The 21,878-nt window shown below is 36.4% G+C and overlaps 1 protein-coding gene across 1 annotated transcript; it reads right to left on the bottom strand.

Annotated features, from left to right (window-relative positions):
* Positions 1-432: 432 nt before the first annotated feature.
* On the bottom strand, positions 433-9,101 carry LOC141431276 (uncharacterized). Its single transcript, XM_074092386.1, has 7 exons — positions 8,722-9,101; positions 7,172-7,321; positions 6,347-6,484; positions 5,919-6,002; positions 5,137-5,343; positions 3,780-3,911; positions 433-3,316 (listed from the first exon to the last, which is right to left on the bottom strand). Exons 1-7 carry the CDS (start codon positions 8,845-8,847, stop codon positions 2,990-2,992), a joined length of 1,164 nt encoding a protein of 387 aa, XP_073948487.1. The 5' UTR covers positions 8,848-9,101; the 3' UTR covers positions 433-2,989.
* Positions 9,102-21,878: the final 12,777 nt, after the last annotated feature.

The raw sequence follows: 21,878 nt of genomic DNA, 5'->3' as shown, positions 1-21,878 counted from the left end.
GGTATCGGTGTCGGGTTTTTTTTATAATACTTGTTATTTACTCAGAAATATATATAAGTATGCATTAAACCATTCATGTTGCATACAACATACAATGTTCTTAAGCAATCAAGTAAAAACTACCAATCAGGTAAGAAATAAAAACTTAAGATGGCGTTTTTTGCCAAAAGTTTTCAGTAAATATTTTTTTAATATTTTTATCTACATAATAAATTTTATGAGCTTTAATTTGGGATATTAAACATTTAAATTGGTTTATTCGTTTAGCTTGTAGAATTTATTGATTTTTTTTAACGAAATTTGTGCTCACATTTAAACTCTCATATTTCGTGAAATATGATAGGTATCGGTGTCGATTTTTTTTTAAATACTTGTTATGTACTCAGTAATATGTATATGCATTAAACCATTCATGTTGCATACAGTTTTTTTAAGCAATCAAGTAAAAACTACAAATCAGGTAAGAAAAAAAACCTTAAGATGGCGTTTTTTGACAAAAGTTTTTTGTAAATATTTTTTTTGTATTTTTTTATAAGTAACGTATATAATAGGCTCTCATTTGAGATATTAAACATTGAAATCGGTCTATTACTTTAGCTTGTAGAATTTTTTGAAATATTTTTTAAAGAAGTGGCGCCATCTCTGTTCCTAAGGGGTGAAACTTCCGCTGCTGCGAGTCAAATCACTCAGTTTAGTCTGTACTATCACTGTGCAAAGCGGCTTGCTTTCTTCACGAAGTGCAGCATTTTGTCTCTAACAAGTATGACTATAATTCTAACTTTTCAATTAGCAAGTTGAAGGGATCATAATTTTTGGCATTTATCTCTATACTTAGACACGCACACGCGTGGATTAGGGAAGAGATACATATAGTCACTTCTTTGAAAAAATCTCTTATCTAAAATCAATTTGTCTACGAAATTGAACCTTGACGTAATGTTCATAATGTTCACTCGGAAAATTATCTATTTCAAGGTACGAGATTTTTTTTTAAGTAGTGAAGATATGATATATAAATTCACATTAGGGGTGAATTGGGAGACGTGAGCAGGATCAATCCTACCGGATTCAGTTAGTTAAGGCTACTTATATCGTACCAGTACGAGTATTAGTGAGATCAACGTTTTATTTTTAACTGTTGCAAACAAAAATTATTAAATTATTTGATAAGTGCATAATTACTTTGTAATTCAAAGTGTGGGAGGGTTTTACTTAATAAATGACCATCGACATCTATGTATAGACTGCATGTTTCTTATATCAAAACGGCGCACAAAATTTGTTCACAGCGCGGATATGTGAACCTTTTACTATAGTTTGTTGACGTCCGTGACGAGCTGTGTCAAAGTATGATTAAGACTGATGCGCCGCGCATTTTGTTCTAAACAGCCAGCCTAGTGCCGTAAGGTACATAGACGCCAATGTAAATTAAATTACTGAGGGTGTAGGGTTGGTCCTGCCACGTCCTGATCACGTCTCTCGAATCACTCTGTATACTAAGTCCGTAATAGACGTAGTGTAACTATAGCCGCGCAACGTAATAATGAGGGCTATCGTTTTTTGTCTCACTAGATGGCGCACTGTTGCGTGAGGTTTTTAAGTTTGGCTTTCAGAGTCTGTTATTACGGGCGTTAAAACAAAGTTTAGATTAAAATCATATTTAAAACACCTTAAAACCGTACCATAAAAATATCCAGCAACCACAGTGTTGCTTAGTCCCGTTTTGTTCGGAAAAAAAGGGAGGACAAAAGTTTCCAAAAGACAAAACTGTCTCAAAACACAGACATTCATTGCCCCGTAACGCATAATTGCCTTAATTAATTTCAGGTAATGCAAAATATTCCCAAAATTATTCTAATTATAAATAAACCCGCGTAGCTCACCCAAAAACTATGAGCTTTGACATTTCGGAGACCTCACGCTACACTAGCGCCTCTAGCGGCGAATTCATTCGCGATAGCCCTCATTGTGAAAAAGGTTTGAAGTAAGCGTTCAACGGCTGACTTAAAGACTACAAAATAAATACTTCACCAAATCAATCTTAATCTAATATTTTATTGTAGCACCTTATTAAGGATCTGAGTAACTAAATTATAAATAGATAGCGCCACGAGTATTGAAGTGAATGATTACACACACAGCTACAAAAAGAACTGATTGCACAAAAGGAGAATGAATTAAATGAATGAATAAATGTCAAAATCCTGCTGTCATTACACGACATGTCGTAGCTGTGTGTGTAATCATTATACTTCAACTCTCGTGGCACTACCTATACCAGGGTGGAACCTTGTCGCTATAAATATCATCATGATGATGATGATGATGATGATGTAAATGTAACCTATTCTAAATTTACTTAAGATCATGATTGCGGTATGATCGTTGTCTTCGATTGTTTGTAAGCAACATGTTGATTCGCTAATATTCAAAGCTGCCACCTTTTACTTAAACTACATTGCACAAAAGTGACCAATGGAGGACAAAGCGACGGGTTTCTAATTCAACCTCGTATAATATGACATTCTAAGAAATATTCTAATTTCATAAAATGTTATGTACGATGTTGAATCGAAGACCCGTCGAAAGATGCTTGTGATTATTCACGTGCGAAACAGCCGAGCTAGCGTAAGCTCCTTTGGTAAACTTTACGGGCCAACACCAGGAGGGCTACTAAGAAATTCGAAAATCGAAGTTCGTATCGTACCGTCCCTCTCACCCTCGTACTAAATAATATAAGCGACAGGCCTTGTCTAACGTAGGTACTCGAAATCATAATAGATACTCGATACCAGTTTTTTCTGTCTCAGAAAAAACTCGAAGAAGAAACTCGAAGTTCGTGTCGTGCGGTCCCTCTAACACTATTTAATACGAGAGCGAGAGGGACGGTACGATACGAACTTCGAGTTTCGTGTTTCGTAGTAGCCCTGCAGTCACGAGCACCAATATCTGACACAAACGTGCATAAATCTCTGACACGACTCTATTTCTAAAGCCGGTAGGACGTGTCAGATATTTTTGTATGATCCTCTGTGGCAGATATTAACGCAGGTGTCTTTACACTGTCACTCTCCACAGGATCCTTTGGATGTCTATTTACCACATGATACCTCAAAGACACTCTCTGAGCAAATCCTTTTTTACAAAAGCCACATACATATGGTTTCTCGCCCGTGTGAGTGCGGACGTGTTTCTCGAGGTCGCCTTTGGTCGCGAACTTCTTGCCGCAAGGGTGCAGCGGACAGAGCAACGTTTTATTATGCAGCCGCTGGTGCAAGTAAAACTTCTTATAGGTCTCGAAAGATTTTGAACACACCTGAAAAAATATTTTACTATTGTCTACGTTTTTATTTAGCTCAGTAATGCCCGCGGCGTCGCCTTCGTGGAAGAATAAACAAATAGTCTTTGTTTACATAAATGTGAATGTTTATTTAGTATGAAGCAGCGTTTCCGCCAATAATGTGCGAGGATGTGTTGCTAGGGATGTTTTTCATTAACCAATAGAAACGCTTCATTTACACATCCTCGCGCAGCACATCTCCGGTGGAAACAGCTGAGCGGAGTGAGGCGAGATAAATGAAGCGTTTATATTAGTTAATGAAAAACAAATATCTCGCAACACATCGTCGCATCTCTGGTGGAAACGCTGCTTAAGATTTATGAAAGTTATAGCTCATCCAAGGTATTTTTTGTTGGAATGTCGGAAATACCGTGCGGCAGTGCGTGCGGTAATATGAATATGACGTGCATTTAAACAAAAATACGCTTAAGATACTCACGCCACAAATATACTCAGTAGATTCATCGTTATCAGTTTTAATTTTTGCAGAAATATTTTCTAATTTCACTTTTTTTTCTAATAATTCAACATGTGGATCTGCTTTTTTAGTAAACTCCGTTTTGGTTGGGCTCTGAAAAAGAAAACTTCTACTTTAATTACCGTGCCAGTGGGCGTCAAAACTTGGAACTGACAGGAATTTAATCCACTTCCAATAGTCAGATCAACTTGAAACCAAAAGATAGGATAGATGAGTATTTCTCAAAAAGTTGTCCCGTCAGGAAATTGACAAGAAATCAGTTTTGTCAAGAAATTATTAACACTATGGACGAGATCATAAAGCATAAACTGCATAAAACATCAAAAGAAGACATTCTTTAAAACATTTCACCTTTTTAAACCTAAATATGTAGGTATGTCTATTATGAAAGTTATGGAAACTTCGGCTCATCCAAGGTGATTTTTGTTGGAATGTTGGAACTACTGCGCTGCAGCCACGTAAGGGAAGGTGGCCTAAAGCGGGTAAGCTAAGGTGCTGGGTACAAAAACGGAAATTATGATCAAATAATGTAAAGATATTTTACAAAATTTGGTAGGTTATTTATCTTACTTGAAAATAAAACAACTTCTATAGGTATTTCTTATCAAGTTTTTATAAAATAACAAAAACAAAAACCCTCTTCTAAAACCCGCTTTGCCCGAATAGGGGCCTACACTCAAAAACAATATTTTAAGAAGAAAAGTAAGGATTTTATTAGTTTTCAAATTCTATTTTATACATAGGCAATTTCTCTTTGCGGTTTTTTTATTTATCGTTTTCTTTGTTCTAGCTTGAGGTCCCGGTTTCGATCCCCGGTCGGGGCAGATGTTTATATAAAAAATACGAATGTTTGTTCACGAGTCTTGGGTGTTTCATATGGTTTTAAGTATATATTTATCCATTCATATGTATTTTATGTAACTGTAACCCGCTTTGCCCAAGAGCACACTTTTTTATTGGGTAATAATATCTTTAAAAACAAAGCAAAATCATGCCGGTTTTTTATCTCATTTCAAAGTTAAATAATACTAAAATGAAACTTTAATAGTAACATCAGAATGCTCATAAACATTATTCACTAATCAGACGACACTTATCCTGTTGATTTTTAGTAAAAATCTTTTGTTGCTAACTAATACGCGACCATGGCGTCCGAGTGGAAGTGGTTGAAACTAATGCTCCTTCGGTCACTCGCGACGCATGCACACATTGACACTAATGTTTGTTACTACTGTGTAAAAGCGCTTACCCGCTTTAGGCTACCTTCCCCTAGGTAATATAATATGACGTGCATAAAAAAATACACTAATATACTTACATCACAAATATACTGAGTAGCTTCATCTTTACCTGTTTTAATGTTTTCAGAAATATTTTCCATATTAACCTTTTCTTCTAATAATTTAACAAGTGTATCTGCTTTTTGTGACCTCTCATTCTGAGAGAAGGCCTGTGCCCTGCAGTGGGACGTATGTAGGGAGAAATTATGATCTGTTTTTTGATAAAATTCTGTTTTTATCGGGCTCTGAAAAAGAAAACTACTATTTTATTTACCATGTTAGTGTGGGTCAAAACTTGAAACTGGAATTTAACCCACATGCAATGGTCGGCTCTACTTGAAATTAAAAGACAGGATATAGGTAGGTTGGGTATTCTAGAAGTTAGTTCTCCTATTTTTCCCAGCATTTATTTGTTAGTTTCTTTGTATAATAATAAATGCGAAAGTAACTGTCTGTCTGTCTTTTAACTCTTCATGCTTAACTGCTGAACCGATTTAAATGAAATTTGGTGTGGAGGTAGTTTGGGATCTTGGGAAGTTCATAGGATAGTTTTTATTCCGGAAAAGTGCGTAGTTCCTGCAGTTGCATGATAAACGAATTCTTTGCAGACAGAGTTGCAAGCAAAAGCTACTGTGTTGACATAGCTTTTCTAATACTTGAAATTTGGTTTACACCGTTCTAAGTTGGACGACAATGCAAGTACAGTCAGCTAACAAAGTAAGTACTTATTGTAAATGTAACTTTTAACAAAAACTGTTTTTAGTACCTAGTAATTACACGTTATTGGCTTAGATAGTAAATTACTTAATTTTACACTTACTTGAGATTCACAACTTGATGGTACTGATGAAGAATAAAATAAATCTTTTCTTAAAGATATCGTTTGGACAACCACAGGACTTGCCTGTAAAAAAATAATATTTAATAAATAAACAACAGATAAATCAAGTGAAGTCACTGAAAGATTTTCAAATAATAATTAGGTATAATAAATACACTGAGCGCGCTTGCCAGCGTGATTATTTTCCGGGGATGTGCATACAAACCTATAATCCTGGACATTATAAATTGGACTTGCACTGTGTACTTTTTATGCAAGTGCACCCCTTACACCTCTTTTAAACATCCTCCCATCGCTGTCTCTAACACTTATATAAATAGACTTATACAATAAATAAATGAAATAGAATGAATAAAAATTCAAGCAAGACCTTGCAGTTTATATTTTTTAGCTTAACTCAAGCTTACCTCAAGGAAGCTTTGATTTGATTTTGTATTTGTTTCCGTTTTAATCTGGTCAGTGTCTTTGTCTCCATATTCAAAATAAGTACTTTTCACTTCTTCACATTTATTTTCAGGTTTACTGGGAGTGTGACAGGCGATTGTCTGGAACGCGAAATAAAGTGTTGTTAAGACAGGGCTCCAATACATGAGGCAAGTTGCATATGTGCAATATCTATCATACTGCATGTTTGTAACCTGAAAATTCAGTTGTCATTGCCGCTGGCGTCGTCATAAACCAATTTTCAAGGGCCATGTGTAACAGAAACATGTCTTCATAAAAGGGCCACACTGAAAATCCTTGCATTATGGCTTGCCACAACCCCCCCCCTCAACTATAACTACTTGAAAAGCTATCTAACAACTTAAACACAGACTATCTTACACACTAACAACAATATTTACCTAAAGTATTGTTGTTAGTATTTAAGATAATCTATGTACAGTCGCCATCAGATATTTCGGAGCGGCCAAGGTGATCAAAAATATCAAAACATGAAATCTAAACTCTAATACCTTAATTATAGAGTGTAAGTTCCAATATTTTTGACCACCTTGGCCGCTCTGAAATATCTGATGGAGACTATACTTACCTAAAGTACCTATTGTTGTTAATATGTAAGATAATTTATGTATAAGTTGTAAGATTGTTATTGTTTGTTTCATTTAATTATCATTTGTATGTACTGAATTTGCAAATAAAATATTTCATTGATTTTATGCTTCTTTAGTAAATGCCATAAAGGTCAAAAGGATTTATTTCAAACAACATAACCAAAGTCTTGATTTTACCTTAATAATGTCCACTTGTGGATCACCAGTGAACATTGACCTTAAATGCATATCATTTTGCTTGACAAACATTCTAAATTCTTTTGCATTCTTGATGATTTCTAAACATTTAATGCAAATTTTATGAGGTAATTTGTCAGAAACAAAGATCTGTAACAATAGAACATAATTATATTAAAGCAAATGTATTTCATTTCATGCCTCTTACACGGTCCAGGATTTCAAATTAAATTATTAACCTGAGGATGGGCCATTCTCTTAAAAGTTGTACCCAAACTTTTTTTCTGGGATTTTGAAATTTTTATGTTATATCTACTCGGAATCAGGAGTACTATCGATTTTAATAGGTGAAAAAAGTGTCCCAAAATTTGCATATATTTTTTGTAATTCCGTTCCGTTACTCTCATACAAGTGTATAATGGGAAAGGAAACAGAATGGAATACAACATTTTTGGACACTTTTTTCTCCTATTAAAATCAATAGTACTCCTGATTCCGAGTAGATATAACATAAAAATTTCAAAATCCCAGAAAAAAAGTTTGGGTACAACTTATAAGAGAATGGCCCGGATATGGATGACAGTTCCATACAATTGCAAAAAGCAGTACACTCCCTGTAAACGCACCCATGCCTTCATACGAAGTATCTATGACAACCAGAGGTTTTTTTGATTCCCCAGCAATTTTTACTAAAAGATTGTTTTACATTCGATTTAGCCGAATTTCCGCAGCTTGGGCCGAACATTTGGCACTAGAAAAAAAGAACCTACTTGTGCTATTTCGACGGAATATAAAAGAAAACATGTCTGTCACATCAGTAAAAAATGCAACAAAAATGGAATAAACTTAGTATCTATACTTTTAATAAACTTGTATAATAAATAAATCTTGATTACAATTCGTAAATTGAATTAAAAAAAAACTTTTTTGTTTCACAATTTGTTCAAGCTTCAAATTGAAAAATATTAAGTAAGTAGTTATTTTTAATTATTAAAGGGTATTTTCAACAATTTACTAGAAGTTTAGCTGAAATTTGGCCCAATTTTATTTTTACCAAATGTTTGGCCGAAGTTTGTATTCGGTTCAAACCACATTCGGCCCATCTCCTATCTTTTTTAATAACTCTATCATTTGAATGTGTTTTAGAAGTTTGATTTTATCACAACTCAGATGGACAACAAAGTAATGCTATAAAATTTAAATTTTTACAAGCTTTTATTCAGCTTGTCCTGTTTGATTATTTGGTCAAATCTTGGAAGCTAAATTTGACCCACTTCCTGTGAACTAGATTGACTTGAAATTTGACATAATTTTGTAAGTGGTGACAATACAATCTATCTAGCTAGCAGTGACATTCTGGTAGTCCGGCCAGGATCTCCTCCGCAGGGCGGAACTCTTCCACGGTTAATGGTAACTTCAAATTGGTATGGAAAATAAGTAGCATATGGGGATGAATTACTGTGTTTCTATTTGGTTGACCTCGTTTTGGCAGTAAGCCTGAACTAACCCTTAAATAAAATTGAAAAGACGTTCCATGTTTGTATACTTACTATGACACCAGTACACGCGTAAATATCTTGAAGCAAGTTTTCGGTCTCAAATATATCGCAGATACCTTCGGCCGCTAAACAAAGTCTACACAGTTCATAGAAAAACGTAGGTTTTTGATTATTCATTATTACATTAAAAAATACTGGAACACGCTAGGTGTTAATTAAAACTGAAGGGAGTATATAACACGGAGGTAAAATGTTTTTCGCTGTAAAGAAGGTAAATAAATAAGAATAAAATTTGTTGTTTTGTTTTGCAAGGAAAGGAAAGGGTAGAAGCGTTATCTGTCAGTGTCTGTCAGTATGACACCACGTTGACGCCATGTTGACACTGACATCTTTTTTCTTTCGCTTTTCAAGAAAAGCTTCCACTCCACTGGCAAAATTGTCTTCCAATGGACAGAGCCATATGTTTTTAAAGAAACAACAACAAGAAAAGCTTCAATGTTCATACTGCTATCACACAGAATACAATATAAAAGAAAGAAATTAAATGAGTGAGTCTTTGTTATTATTTTTGATGAAAAAAAAACAATATAGTTATTTAAAACTAAAGTTCCTTTTTCGTGCACTTTTTGCTGTTTTATGTAGTAAATAAATATTTTTATAACACTGGTAACAAGTTTGTGGATGTCATGTCATGTGAAGTAAGCGCGTGCGGCGGTTTTAGTTGACAATTTTAAAATGAGACTGATGGTACCACAGAGTACTTTACTATTATAATAATATTTTTTTCACTTCTCATGCTCTTAAAATGTTTCTTAATTAGTCTCTGCATATCGGGACTATAGCTCCTTTTTATTCCCTAGGGATTAAAGTATTTTTTTTCTTAATTTACGTTGGGAACCCCTAAACGCGAGACTAAACAACCATAAAGTCACTCGAACTATAGCCATTTTCGCTCTGCTCGAGTGGTTAAACATCTCGTGACACTATGGCTTGTTTTAGTCCCTTGTTGAACAATCTACTAATCTTAATCGAAGAGACTGTATAATCTTAATCAATCTTAATCTGTTGAAACACAAGGGGGCTACTACAAAATTCGAAAATCCAAGTTCATTCGTACCATAATCCCTCCACTGTCGTATTAAATAATATTAGCGTCATCGGAACGGCAAGATACGAAGTTCGGATTTTACACTTCGTAGTAGTAATTAGGCCACCTCACTTAGGTTGAACAAAAAAAAATAGACTGGTTACCGTATATTATACCGTATGTATATCAATACCGTAATGATATGACCTAACCAACTTAGAAAAGTTGGAGAACCCCCCAATCCCCATATTGTCACTTCAAACACCGACATCTCAAAAACGGCTAAACCGATTTTAATGAAACTTAGCTAAGATAAGAACCATCTCGAGGCTGGCCTTCAATCTAAAAATCACATCAAAGTCGTTCCATCCATTTGGGAGCTAAGATGCCACAGACACACACAAACAGCAGTCAAACTTTTAAAACCCCTCTTTAGAGCGTTTTCACATTATCCAATCCGATATCGGTATCGGACGACGATAGACGACATCCGATAGCCGACACCATATGCTGCTTTCGATATTTCCGATAAAATCGTTGCGATACGGCCGGCTCTACGCACACAGAGACAATTTAGATACACGCATACATACAAACTTTACCATCCGACAGCCCACGGGCGTCCGATGGTGCCGTGAACGTATCGGTGTCGGCTCCGATATCCGATATCGGGCCGGACAATGTGAAAGACAGGTACATAATATTACATACATTTTATTTGCCCCGATATCGTATCGTCGTCCGATGCCGATATCGGATTGGATAATGTGAAAACGCTTTTATGCGTCGGGGTTTAAAAATTGCCACAGTCAAAAATGCATGTGAGTGAGTGAACCCGCAGGGCTACTACGAAACCCGAAACTCGAAGTTCGTATCGTACCGTCCCTCTCGCTCTCGTATTAAATAGTATAAGTGTCAGAGGAACCGCACGACACGAACTTCGAGTTTCGAGTTTCGTAGTAGGCCTGCCGGTTATGTAGCGTGCGATAATAAGGCTGCGGCTCCACTGAGGCGGAAACGAGCGGAGCGGAGAGGAGACGTAGGATCCACCAATCAATTAGTTGAAATCCACATCTCGGAAGACGAGATGAGACGAGATGTTATGATTGCTCAATCCCTACACGTCTCCTCTCCGCTCCGCTCGTCTCCTCCTCAGAGGAGCCGAAGCCTAAAGAGTACCTATAGGTATCTAAGTAAATAAAGTGATTTTTTTTTAAATAATTTATTACAAATTAGTTAAATGGTAATCGTAACAATATTGATGTCAATTTTATCATAAAGTTGTATTGTTTCGTTGGCGGTTGCGGTATCATTTACAGAATCGTCTTTAACATAATAACAATTATGATGATGCTACGATAAACCAGCTTCAAAAGTGCAGCCGAGGAAACTGAATCACATACCACGATGGGTTCTACTCACGATAAATTTCTGAACGAAATTGAAAATACAAACTGAAATATAGATGCACAGAAAAACCAGAAAAATAAGACCAACACTGGGAATCGAACCCAGGTCCTCGGTATTCCGTACCGCGTGCTATACCGCTACACCACTGTTGGTCAACGGCACAGACACGAATTTCCCGTATGCACCACATATCTCAGCTTGTTTGTTTCTTATTTAGCCACTGAAGCAGTGACGCTAGCGACGTCTATACCGTAGCCCTCATCGAGAAACTTTCGGCATTCCATTGGAACTAACCGCTCACCCGGACAAGAGATGTCGTTATTAAGCAATCAAATTAAGATTGTTTTGGAATCTTTTTGTATTTCAATTCCAAATTTTTACTTTTACGGTCATCCCGTAAAACCTAAATTGAAAATACAAAAAAATAAAAAAAATTGAGGTAGTAACAATTTCCTTGGCAGTACATGTAATAACTAACCAAACCTAACCAACAAAAAGTTGGAAAACCCCCGACTTCACTTCAAAGTTCAATATCTCAAAAACGGCTGAACCGATTTTCATAAAACATATCTAAGAACCATCGCTAGAAATCCTGCTTTCAATTAAAGAAAAACGCATTCAAATCAGTCCACCCGTTTAAGAGCTACGGTGCCACAGACAGACAGACACACACACAGACACACAGACATACAGACACACATAGCGGTCAAACTTATAACACCCCTCTTTTTGCAATTGAACTCATCATTTTGTCCAGCCTTTTTACGGGATGTCTATTATGAATGTAATTGTAGTTGACATCTCCTGCCACTGTCAATTAGCAAAATATCAACATTGCAGACCTTTTGCAGACCAAAGCCGCAGACCATTGGATCATATGTCTTTGGTTAAACCACAACTAAACACAAATAATCACTATGGATATCACGATAAAAAACGGAAATTAGACAGGCATCCATATCTGTACGAAATCACAGAATACAGCTATGAATTCGTTTCTTAGGTTTCCTATCAACTGATCGAGTGTTCAATCAAGGCAGCATTAAACTATTATTAGCAAAATCGTCAAAAATTTATCGCCACAATAGAACAGTAAACACAGCGTCGGTAACAACTAAAGTTGCAAATTATACAGGTAAGTCTGCCTTATTTGATACTTGTTATGTTAACAGTGTGCCATCTAATACCTAGTGCCATCCACGAACACGCGTGATTTTGACAAAATTAGACATTAATGACATTGTAATAAGAACCACGGCACGCGTCATCGTGAATGACTCTACCTATATTTTACTCTAAATACCGGCACTAATTTTAGTTATAGAACTTAGATTTAGATCTCTAAGTTAAAGGTATAGGTTAGGTGTGCCGACAAACTGCTCTGTAGTTTGGCACAACAAATGTAAATTAAAAATGTAACTCTTAGCAGAAATAAACTATTCTATCTATCTATCTTAATAGAATCTCTCCACATCGGCCAAGAAATTATTGACCGGTGGCAGGTGCACTGTTCTTAATCCTAAGCAAGGTTTAGACGAACCAGTAGGTAAACCTGACGCCACTCCCCAGAGAAGCCAGCGCTGGTCTGACCCATGATGTTTCAGATAAGGCTAACTGGATTCAAAAACAAAAAACTTGAAAAATAGGCCGGCGCTTTATTCTCGCCAGTGCTGGCAGACAGCACTGGCTTATCTTCAGCGGCGTCTTTAGCCCACGTAGCGCCCGTGTGCAATTACTTATTACTTTAGCGCCACCTAGGAAGCGCGCGGTCAAAATGGAATAGGTATAAAGTGCCGCGACCGGCGCCTCTAACACCGCTGCGCCCGTGTGCAACGCACACCCTGCACTATAGGTAAAGACGCCTCTGCTTATCATAAAAACTGTTTAATGAGCAATAAATAGCAAGACAGAGCTGGTTGCCAGTGAAATTGGTATCCAATACTGGCTTCGTCGTGGCAAATGCGATAGTTACTCTGACTGCGTCAGAAGTCAGGGGCTCAGACCTTGTTGCCTTAAAAGCTGCTTAAGGATTCGTACACACTACACAGACATGCGTACATATACGAATTTATATTGCGGTAAGTCGTCGCTAGAGTCTGAAATAGTCGGGTATCGCAGATATAATACGTAGCTCTGTGTAACAGTCACCTGCATTAATATGCTGCACCAGCGGAGCCTGCAGACATTTCGGACACATCCTACCGGCAATAGAAAAATAATCGTACCCGATATGCACGCTTAGTTGTGTCAGATATTGGTGCTAGTGACTGTACAGTTGCAATCAGATATTTCGCAGTGGCCAAGGTGGTCTTAAATATCGTCCTCCTATATCCTACTAATATTATAAATGTGAAAGTTTGTGAGTGAGTGAGTGAGTATGTTTGTTGCTTCTTCACGCTGAAACGGCTTGATGGATTTGGTTGAAATTTGGCGAAAAGTTAGTTTATAACGTGGATTAAAACATAGGATACTTTTTATCCCGATACTTTCACGAGATAGGGATAAAATCTCGAAATAACAACCGCTGGGGTAAGAGTCCATGATATTTGGTACGTATATAGCTGGACATCTGGAATAACACATAGGCTACTTTTTGTCCCGATATTCCCACGGGATAGGAATAAAATTGCAAAATAACAACCGCTGGGCTTAGAGTCATGAAATTTGGCATGGGTGTTACTTATTATTATGGGTGTTATAAATAATATAATGTCAATGAAAACCACGATGTAATTTTAGGAAATTCCCACGTGAATTTAATTAAATCCCGGAATTTCAATTCAATTGCTGTATCTAATGATTTACGCGTGCGACGCCGCGGGTAAGCGCTAGTGTATCGATATTTTTGTCACCTTGGCCGCTCCGAAATATCTGATGGCGACTGTACGAAGGATCTAATTATACGTAAGCATGGCTAAGTAGGCGTTTGTTTCGGCGTGGATGGTTACCAAGCAACGCCCTGGCGCCCATCATCGATCCGAATACCTAGATTGTATGGGCACTAGGTTTGTTCGTAATCCAGCAGTCTATTTCAAAAATAACCTACTGCCCTAATTACATTGGTCTCTATGCAATTTTCCAGAATAAAAACTATCTTTAGTCCATCCCAGCGTTTTTAACTATCTTCATATCAAATTTCATCGGAATTGGTCATGCGGTTTAGGTGTGAACACAGATTGACAGATTTATTTTTGTATTTACAATATTAGTAACGATAAGGATAAATAATAATAGACTTATTTTTCGACCAACTTGGATCAAATTGTTAGTATTAAATGACGAGGATGGTAATAATTACTCTTTTAGCGGTATAGCACGCGGTACGGATTACCGAGGACCTGGGTTCGATTCCCAGTGATGGTCTTATTTTTCTGTTTTTTCTGTGCATCTTTATTTCAGTTTGTATTTTCAATTTAGGTTTTACGGGATGACCGTAAAAGTAAAAATTTGGAATTGAAAATCTTTTCTTTTTCAATTGGGAGGAATTCATTATCCTCTTTGAAAAAATAAAACTATACCTAACTGATATAACGCGGCGCTTATATTACATAGGCGTCATCCCATCGCAATTGTATTGAGTGCCTGTGGGAAATTAAGTTCAAACAGATATATTATAGTGTTAGGTTAGGCTAGCGTAGTTGAGTGTATAAGCTAGAGTTTGGTGTTGGTAATACATCGGTATAGTATTTATTAATGTGACCGGTTGGGCTATGCCTTACAAATAGCTAGCACGTCTATTGTCAATGCCATTTTCCAGTCATACATATGAATAGGTAATTCTAACGGTTCGAAATGCATGATTTTAAGGATTGTCAATCAGTCAGCCAATGCATCATTAAGCAGTGAAAATCACCATCTGTTGATTCATATTCTCTATAGTTAAGTACTACTAGCTTTAGCTTTAGCTCATTAAAAGGTAGTGGCATCACCATCCGTACCAGAATTATCCTCTCTTAGTGTTCAAATTCCATAGTCGGCTATTAGGACTGGGAGCAGCCTCTGGTATGCTATTTTATTGTTTGGTTATTCCTTTTTGCTAATGGGTTATATCTGGCAGCTCTCTCTCTCTCTCTCTCTCTCTCTCTCTCTCCTGTAAGCTGCCGATAGTCCGTCCGAAAGAAAAATATCGTAACTAACAGCGGTATCGTAATTATCGCTTTTATGAGTAAACATTGTAGTTCCTTAATTATTTAGTGATATTTTTATCCCTTTTGATCAAGTTACCTTAAACGCGAGTTTTAAGAAGCGTTTCCACCAATAATGTGCGAGGATGTGTTGCGAGGGATGTGTTTTTCACTAACCAATAGGAACGCATCATTTACACATCCTCGCACAGCATCTCTGCTGGAAACAGCTGAGCGGAGCGAGGCGAGGTAAACGAAGCGTTTCTATTGGTTTATGAAAAACTTTTCTGTGCATGCGGCTAGGTTGTGGAATCGGTTGCCGATCACCGTCCGACAATCTTCCTCTGTATACTCGTTCAGAGAGACATTGAAGAAGATGTGGCTCACACTATAGTTCCTTGATTATTTAATAAGTAATTATCCTTTATACTTGTATTATTTATGTATTGTATGTAAATGTGTGTATTTATGTATTTTATTTTATATTTAGTTATAAATATATTAATGTTTTATATATGTGTTATATATTTATTGTATATAGTTAGGTATTTGAGGTTTATATATGCATTTATATTTGTTCAAATGTTTTGCTCTATTTGTCGATCCTTGTTTTTTGGATTGCTCCTCTACCACTCAAAGGTTGACTGGCAGAGATCCCTGCAGGGATAAGTCCGCCTTTGTACTTAACACAACTTTTATTTATGTAACCTTTTTGTTTTTCCTTTTTGTACAATAAAGAGTATAAACAAACAAACAAACAAACAAACAAAAACATACGTATCACATCCTCACACATTTCTGGTGGAAACGCTGCTCTATGTCTAAACCTGATTGTACCTACAAAGTTTAACCAAACCGTATGGCCATTAAACACAAGTTAAGTCATAAACGTTGTACGTCATTTCCTATCAAAGACACTAATAACAAAATTGCGCGCTTATTTTAACTCTAACTAACGATACCCTACACACTTGAAATGGTCCGATAATTCAGACACTCGAGATTAGATCAAAACCAAGGTTATCAATGGCACTAGGTAATTTCTAAAGTTTTACGATTATTGCCCATGCAATTTTCATTCGCAGTTTATAAACCCCCTTGCAAAAAAAACGGGCACCTATGGTTTTTGTATTTTAAGTATGTGCATGAAAGCTTACTTTCTAAGCTTCAGTGCCTAAAAATCTGAAAAACCATAGGTGCCCTATTTTTTGCAAGGGGGTTTATGTGGAATATTTGGCGCTTTATACGTATTTAAGAAGGCAAACTCGGGTGGTAAGCACAGACATCTGATGGATGAGATGCGACTGCAACTACTCTAAGAATAGCACCAAACAAAAGACAAGAGTCAGACCGTCAGACTCTGCGCGGTTTATTGTTATAAGAAAGACATGAGGATTCAGAGCATTCCACCGATGGCAAACACAAAGAAGCTTCTTAGATAGAGTTGAGAATATGGCACGAATAAGATAGCATGAATTGCTTTGTATACAGCGTTTTTTGATAATTTTCACTCGTTTTCAACTTCAATGCCACAATTGTATTTATATTTTCACAGGCTGTTTTACGCTCATTAGGATATTATCTTTCCAATAAAAATCATGATATTACTGTTTTCTACTTGGGGAGTCGGGAAAACTTTCTAATCCAAACACCAAAAGTAAGTAGTTTTTATATGGGAGGCATTTTTCTGTCAAAAAGTCAAATTCACCAAAGTTAAAACACTTCCAAAGTACCTCAATCTGTAGTCAATTCGAAAAATATTAGCTGTCGTGAAAAGACAATGTTATAAGCTATAAAGTGGATTGTCCAATTTAAAAAAAAAATATAAACTTTACATAAAAACCTCGAAAAGACCGTCAGAAGACGCCGTACAAAATAATTTAGGCACAGTCTAATATATATAAAGCTAAAACTCACAGACGCCCTAACTTTTTACTATGATTATATTTTTATTATAAGTTTCATAACCACTAATTATTTAAAAAAAAGTGCTGCTTGAAAATTAGCATTCATTATAAAGATACACCAGATCAGGCAAGCCCGGATTTTATCGTGTACACACTTTAAAACACGGAATCAAAAAGTCCTACGCCTTTAAGCGCCTACTCCTGGCTACGCGGCTACGAGCCCGCCAGTGTAGCGTAGCCCGTGTCTCGTAGCACCCGCCTCCCGCTACGACATGTTCCTCGTACACAAAACGTAAACAAGCTTGGACAAGCTTGTGCTACTCTGTGATCGGTATGTTTTGTTTACCAATATTATGTATTACACAACATCCCATGTATCTATTTACTTGTTTGAATTTATGTTGGTACCTATTGCTATTTTAACAACTCTATTAAATTACCTCGTTGAAGTATATAATTTAAGTTCAATTGCGCAATTGATTTTATTGGTGTGAGTTAGTAAACGTCGTTGTGTTGATTACTTGCTATTTTTCTTAGTACTTATATGTAATTGTGATTACACATCAATTTATTTGTATCAGTTGCAATAGAGCCAATTTTATTCTTAAAATCGCTGTTTTTGTACTTGTTTATTATTATGATTGTAAGTATTTATGCCTATTTACATATAAATATTTCTCACTATTAACATGTATGCCTATAATAAGTCGTTATTAGAATAATAAAATATGCTGAAAAATAAGTATCCAAGAAGTATTTTAAACTGGACTATAATTTTTAACCGACTTCAAAAAAGGAGGTTCTATGTTCCAATGTTTGAATTTTTTTAACCGACTTCAAAAAAAGGAGGAGGTTATCAATTCGGTTGTATTTTTTTTGTATGTTTGTTACCTCAGAACTCCGTCATTTATGAACCGATTTAAAAAAAAAATCGTTCGGGTAGAAATACTTTCAATTAGGTCCCATAGGCACCAAATCAGGATCTGATGATTGGATTCTAAAGAAATCGAGGGAACTCGTCAAATATTGTAGGGACACCTATAGTAATTTCGATATATTTAGTAGTAACTCGTGCATTTGCTCTTGAAAATCATCATTTGGTGAAGTGGAACTGATGATGAAGACCACATTTGACCGACGGAGCGAGTACTCAATAACAAATACTTCACGGGTTGAATTTCAATTAACACAGTCGTCTCGTGCTAAGTCACCGACTTTGAACTAGTAGGTAACTAGAAAAATATTTTCAAGGGTTTTGTATAGTCGGTTCCATTTTTTGTTATTTTTTTGGAGTCGGTTTTACTTTTTTTGAGTCTTTCAGAAAATTAAGAGAGAATTTATGCCGGTGATATGATAATTATTTGCTATTAACTCGAGAAGATTATTCTTCATTTAATTTATTAGTGTTCAAATTATCTCAATGTGACGATATCATTTGAATTACTAGATGAAAACCCGGCTTCGCTCGGGTAAAATGTACTCATAATAATATGTTTGAAAAATTTTTTTGCCAGTAAAGACTGTCGTACTTATCGAAAAATCTGACGTATATTCCCAGCCTTAATTATTATCACAAACACTTTAACGGCTAACCTACGTATCGGTATTTCACCAGTAGATATTTCTCCTAAATCTTATTTGCCCAAATAACTACGTAGTCAGTCCCAAAGTTCTGTCACAAATGAAAATAATGATAAAAACAAAAGTACCAATCAGTTTTTAATAAATTATATACCAATTTAAAGTACATTTAATAAAAAAATAAATTTAAGTACTTAAAATTATTCAAAATGACTTCCTTTGTTTTTAATACAGGCCCTTAATCGGCGCAGCCAGTCGTCTATCGCAGCACGCACCACTTTCATGTCTATTTCAGCAACTGCTTTTCTTAAAGATGACTTCAGGCTCTCCAAATTTTTATGGGGTTTAGCACAGACCTTCCCCTCTAAGACCTGCCAAATTTTAAAGTCCAGAGGATTAAGGTTCGGACTGGAGGAAGGCCAATCTTCGTGTCTTATAAAGTCGATTTTTTGACGGCCAAACCAGGCTTGAGTGGTCTTGGCTTTGTGTGCTGGCGCAGAATCCTGCTGGAACACAAAATTATGACCTGAAAATAGCGTGTTGGGCAGATCTTTGACATGCTTATCCAAAACCGTCTCTTGGTACACTTTCGCACTGATTTTGACCCCTTTTTCGCAAAAATGAACCTCAGTTGGCCCGTAATAAGATCAGAGAATACCCTTCAGAGCTCCTAGCGTACACTCTATCATTATGTTTATTGTACTTCTCTTCAATATCGAAAATCTTTTCGTCTGTAAAGAGGATATCACGGTGTCGATTTTTCGCGTACCGCTTTAACAACTTCCGGGATCTTTTAAACCTTATTGTTTTTAGACGGGCATTAAGTAAGTGCCCACTCTATTTTTTGTATGCTCGCAGACTAAGATCTTCGTTTAAAACCTTTTTGACGGTTTTTCTACTGACACCCATCTGCAAAGCCATCAACTTCTGTTTTCGGACAGGATTTCTTGCTATGCGTGCCTTGATCGCTTTGATCACTGCTGGTGTTTGTACGGAGCGAGGCCGGCCAATTCTTTTCTTGTCCTCAACACTGGAGACTTCATTGTACCTGTCAATCGTACGGTACACAAACCTAAGCGTTATATTTACATTTTTGAGCAACTTGAAAATGGTACTTGGCGAGTGCCCACAGCGGTGCAATGCTAAAACAGCTATTCGGTTTTCTTTCAACGTCCACTCCATCGTGAGAAATTGCAGCGAATGACTGTTTATTGTTTTAAAATAATTGACAAACATTCAAAAATGGAATTCAATCAAATTTTCTTAAAATCATGTTTTAAATTTAAAAATAATGTGCCAGTGACAGAACTTTGGGACCGACTACGTATGTCTGTCTCATAATCAAAGAAATTAGACCTAAAGGGCCCCATATAAGGTACGATCCGTCTGTACGATCGATCTGATGAAAATCGACGAATCGTACCGTGTGTGGGGCCCTTAAAAGGTCACAATGGAGAACGAAATGCAAACCTGTGACACGTGATGACGTGACACTCACGCCACTTTGATGTGATGACTTTGACATGTTTACTTCGCAACGCCATTATATATACTCAGTAATTTATTCCATTTTTTATTGAAAATACTCGCTAAATCCGAATTTTCTACCTACAAGTTGTCGACTCGGAACAAACGTCAACAACTGAAGATAGTTATAGTTGAAGGTAGTTGGTGATAGTTTTGAGTTTTGATAAGATCCATTCAAGTTTTCCGGCAAGACGTTTCGTTTTACACAGTCACATGAGTCACAGTTCTTTGTAATGGATACTTTTTTGGCGTGACGCACGCGATGTGTTGAAGGCGAGCCGTATCTAAGAGCTAGCTAGTATGAAACGGAACGTTTATTAACTACCCAAGATGGCGACTGCGGTTTGTTTGTCAGTGCCATTAGAATTTAACGAAATTCTCCATAATCCGAATTTTGCGGATATATGTTGTCGACTCGGATCGACTAATTTTTTACGCTCTTCAATTTGATGTGCATTTCGTTCGAGTCTACCGTACCCCTGGACGAAATTATTAATATAGATAGTAGCACTAGAGTAGTACTCATGAAACTAAATTTTTCTTAAGGCCGTTTGCAATTGAATGGTTTAACTTGGGATATAGGTGACAGTTCGATATAATTTGATACTTCTTAACCCTGGGTTAATAATATTGGTTAAACTCATACTTACGAAACTTATGAAGTATTGTCTGCACAAGCTCGTATTAAGTACAAATTAAAATTGTAAGAATAACTGCCAAACGTTACCTAACTATAAGACCAAATGTGGTGCAGTATAAAATTTACACGAAAATACGGGCTTTAATGGTGATATAAATTCCTAAATCATAAAACTCTCGGCGAAATAAAAAAAAGGTAGTTACAGAAAGAATTAGAATATTATACCTACTTTTCTATTTCATTGAGTGGATGTAAAATCGGTCGTATGTGAGACTAGACAACCAGTTCGTCCTTGTGTCCATGGCCCAGTTTGTAGTAATCGAATAATTGATACGATTATATAGCCTGCCGTCGTGCGGTCAACCAGACTCACCTGTGTACCTATATCACCTATATCAAGGCGCAAAACAAACGCCCGCCTCGGACGCTTGAACGAGCAGATCTATAATTTACGTTAATGCGATTCATCACTATACTTAATCATCATTTTATCAATTCAGCCGTAACACGTCCATTGTTGGACATAGGCCTCCCCCATCCACTGTGAACCCGCGGCTTTAACCAGAGGGTCTAAAGTAAAGTTTCTGACACTCGTGATCACATTGAAATGACAGTTTTCGCATACAAAAACTGTCATTTGATTGTGATCGCGGTGTCAGAAACGTTTGGAGTACGGGCTTAGTTCGTCCGTCCATCTTGTTGGTAAGTAGTCGTCCTACGCTACGTTTGCCGACCCGCGGTCTAAACTATTTTTTATTTTTATTTGAAATACATAATTAAGTTTGAAAGGAGCTTTAATGTCAGATAAAAATGTCGTATGTCTGAATTATGAAATCAAAATACAAATCGAACTGAAGACGTTTTTCCATTGCATAGCATTTAGAATTGACCATTCAATTCCTCAACTTTATTAAATAAAGTCACAATAAAGA

This window comes from Choristoneura fumiferana, chromosome 9 (assembly GCF_025370935.1).
Source record: "Choristoneura fumiferana chromosome 9, NRCan_CFum_1, whole genome shotgun sequence".
NCBI lineage: Eukaryota > Metazoa > Arthropoda > Insecta > Lepidoptera > Tortricidae > Choristoneura > Choristoneura fumiferana.
The sequence above is the reverse complement of the archived record's forward strand: the minus strand, read 5'-3'. Positions and strand labels throughout refer to the sequence as shown.

Excerpts from the sequence above, each read along its gene's own strand:
- LOC141431276 (XM_074092386.1), bottom strand. The coding sequence starts at position 8,847 with ATGAATAATCAAAAACCTACGTTTTTCTATGAACTGTGTAGACTTTGT. Across the intron at positions 6,485-7,171 it reads CACAAGTGGACATTATTAAG|ACAATCGCCTGTCACACTCC; the intron begins GTAAAATCAAGA and ends TTCGCGTTCCAG. Across the intron at positions 3,912-5,136 it reads CTACTCAGTATATTTGTGAT|AGCCCAACCAAAACGGAGTT; the intron begins GTAAGTATATTA and ends TTTCTTTTTCAG.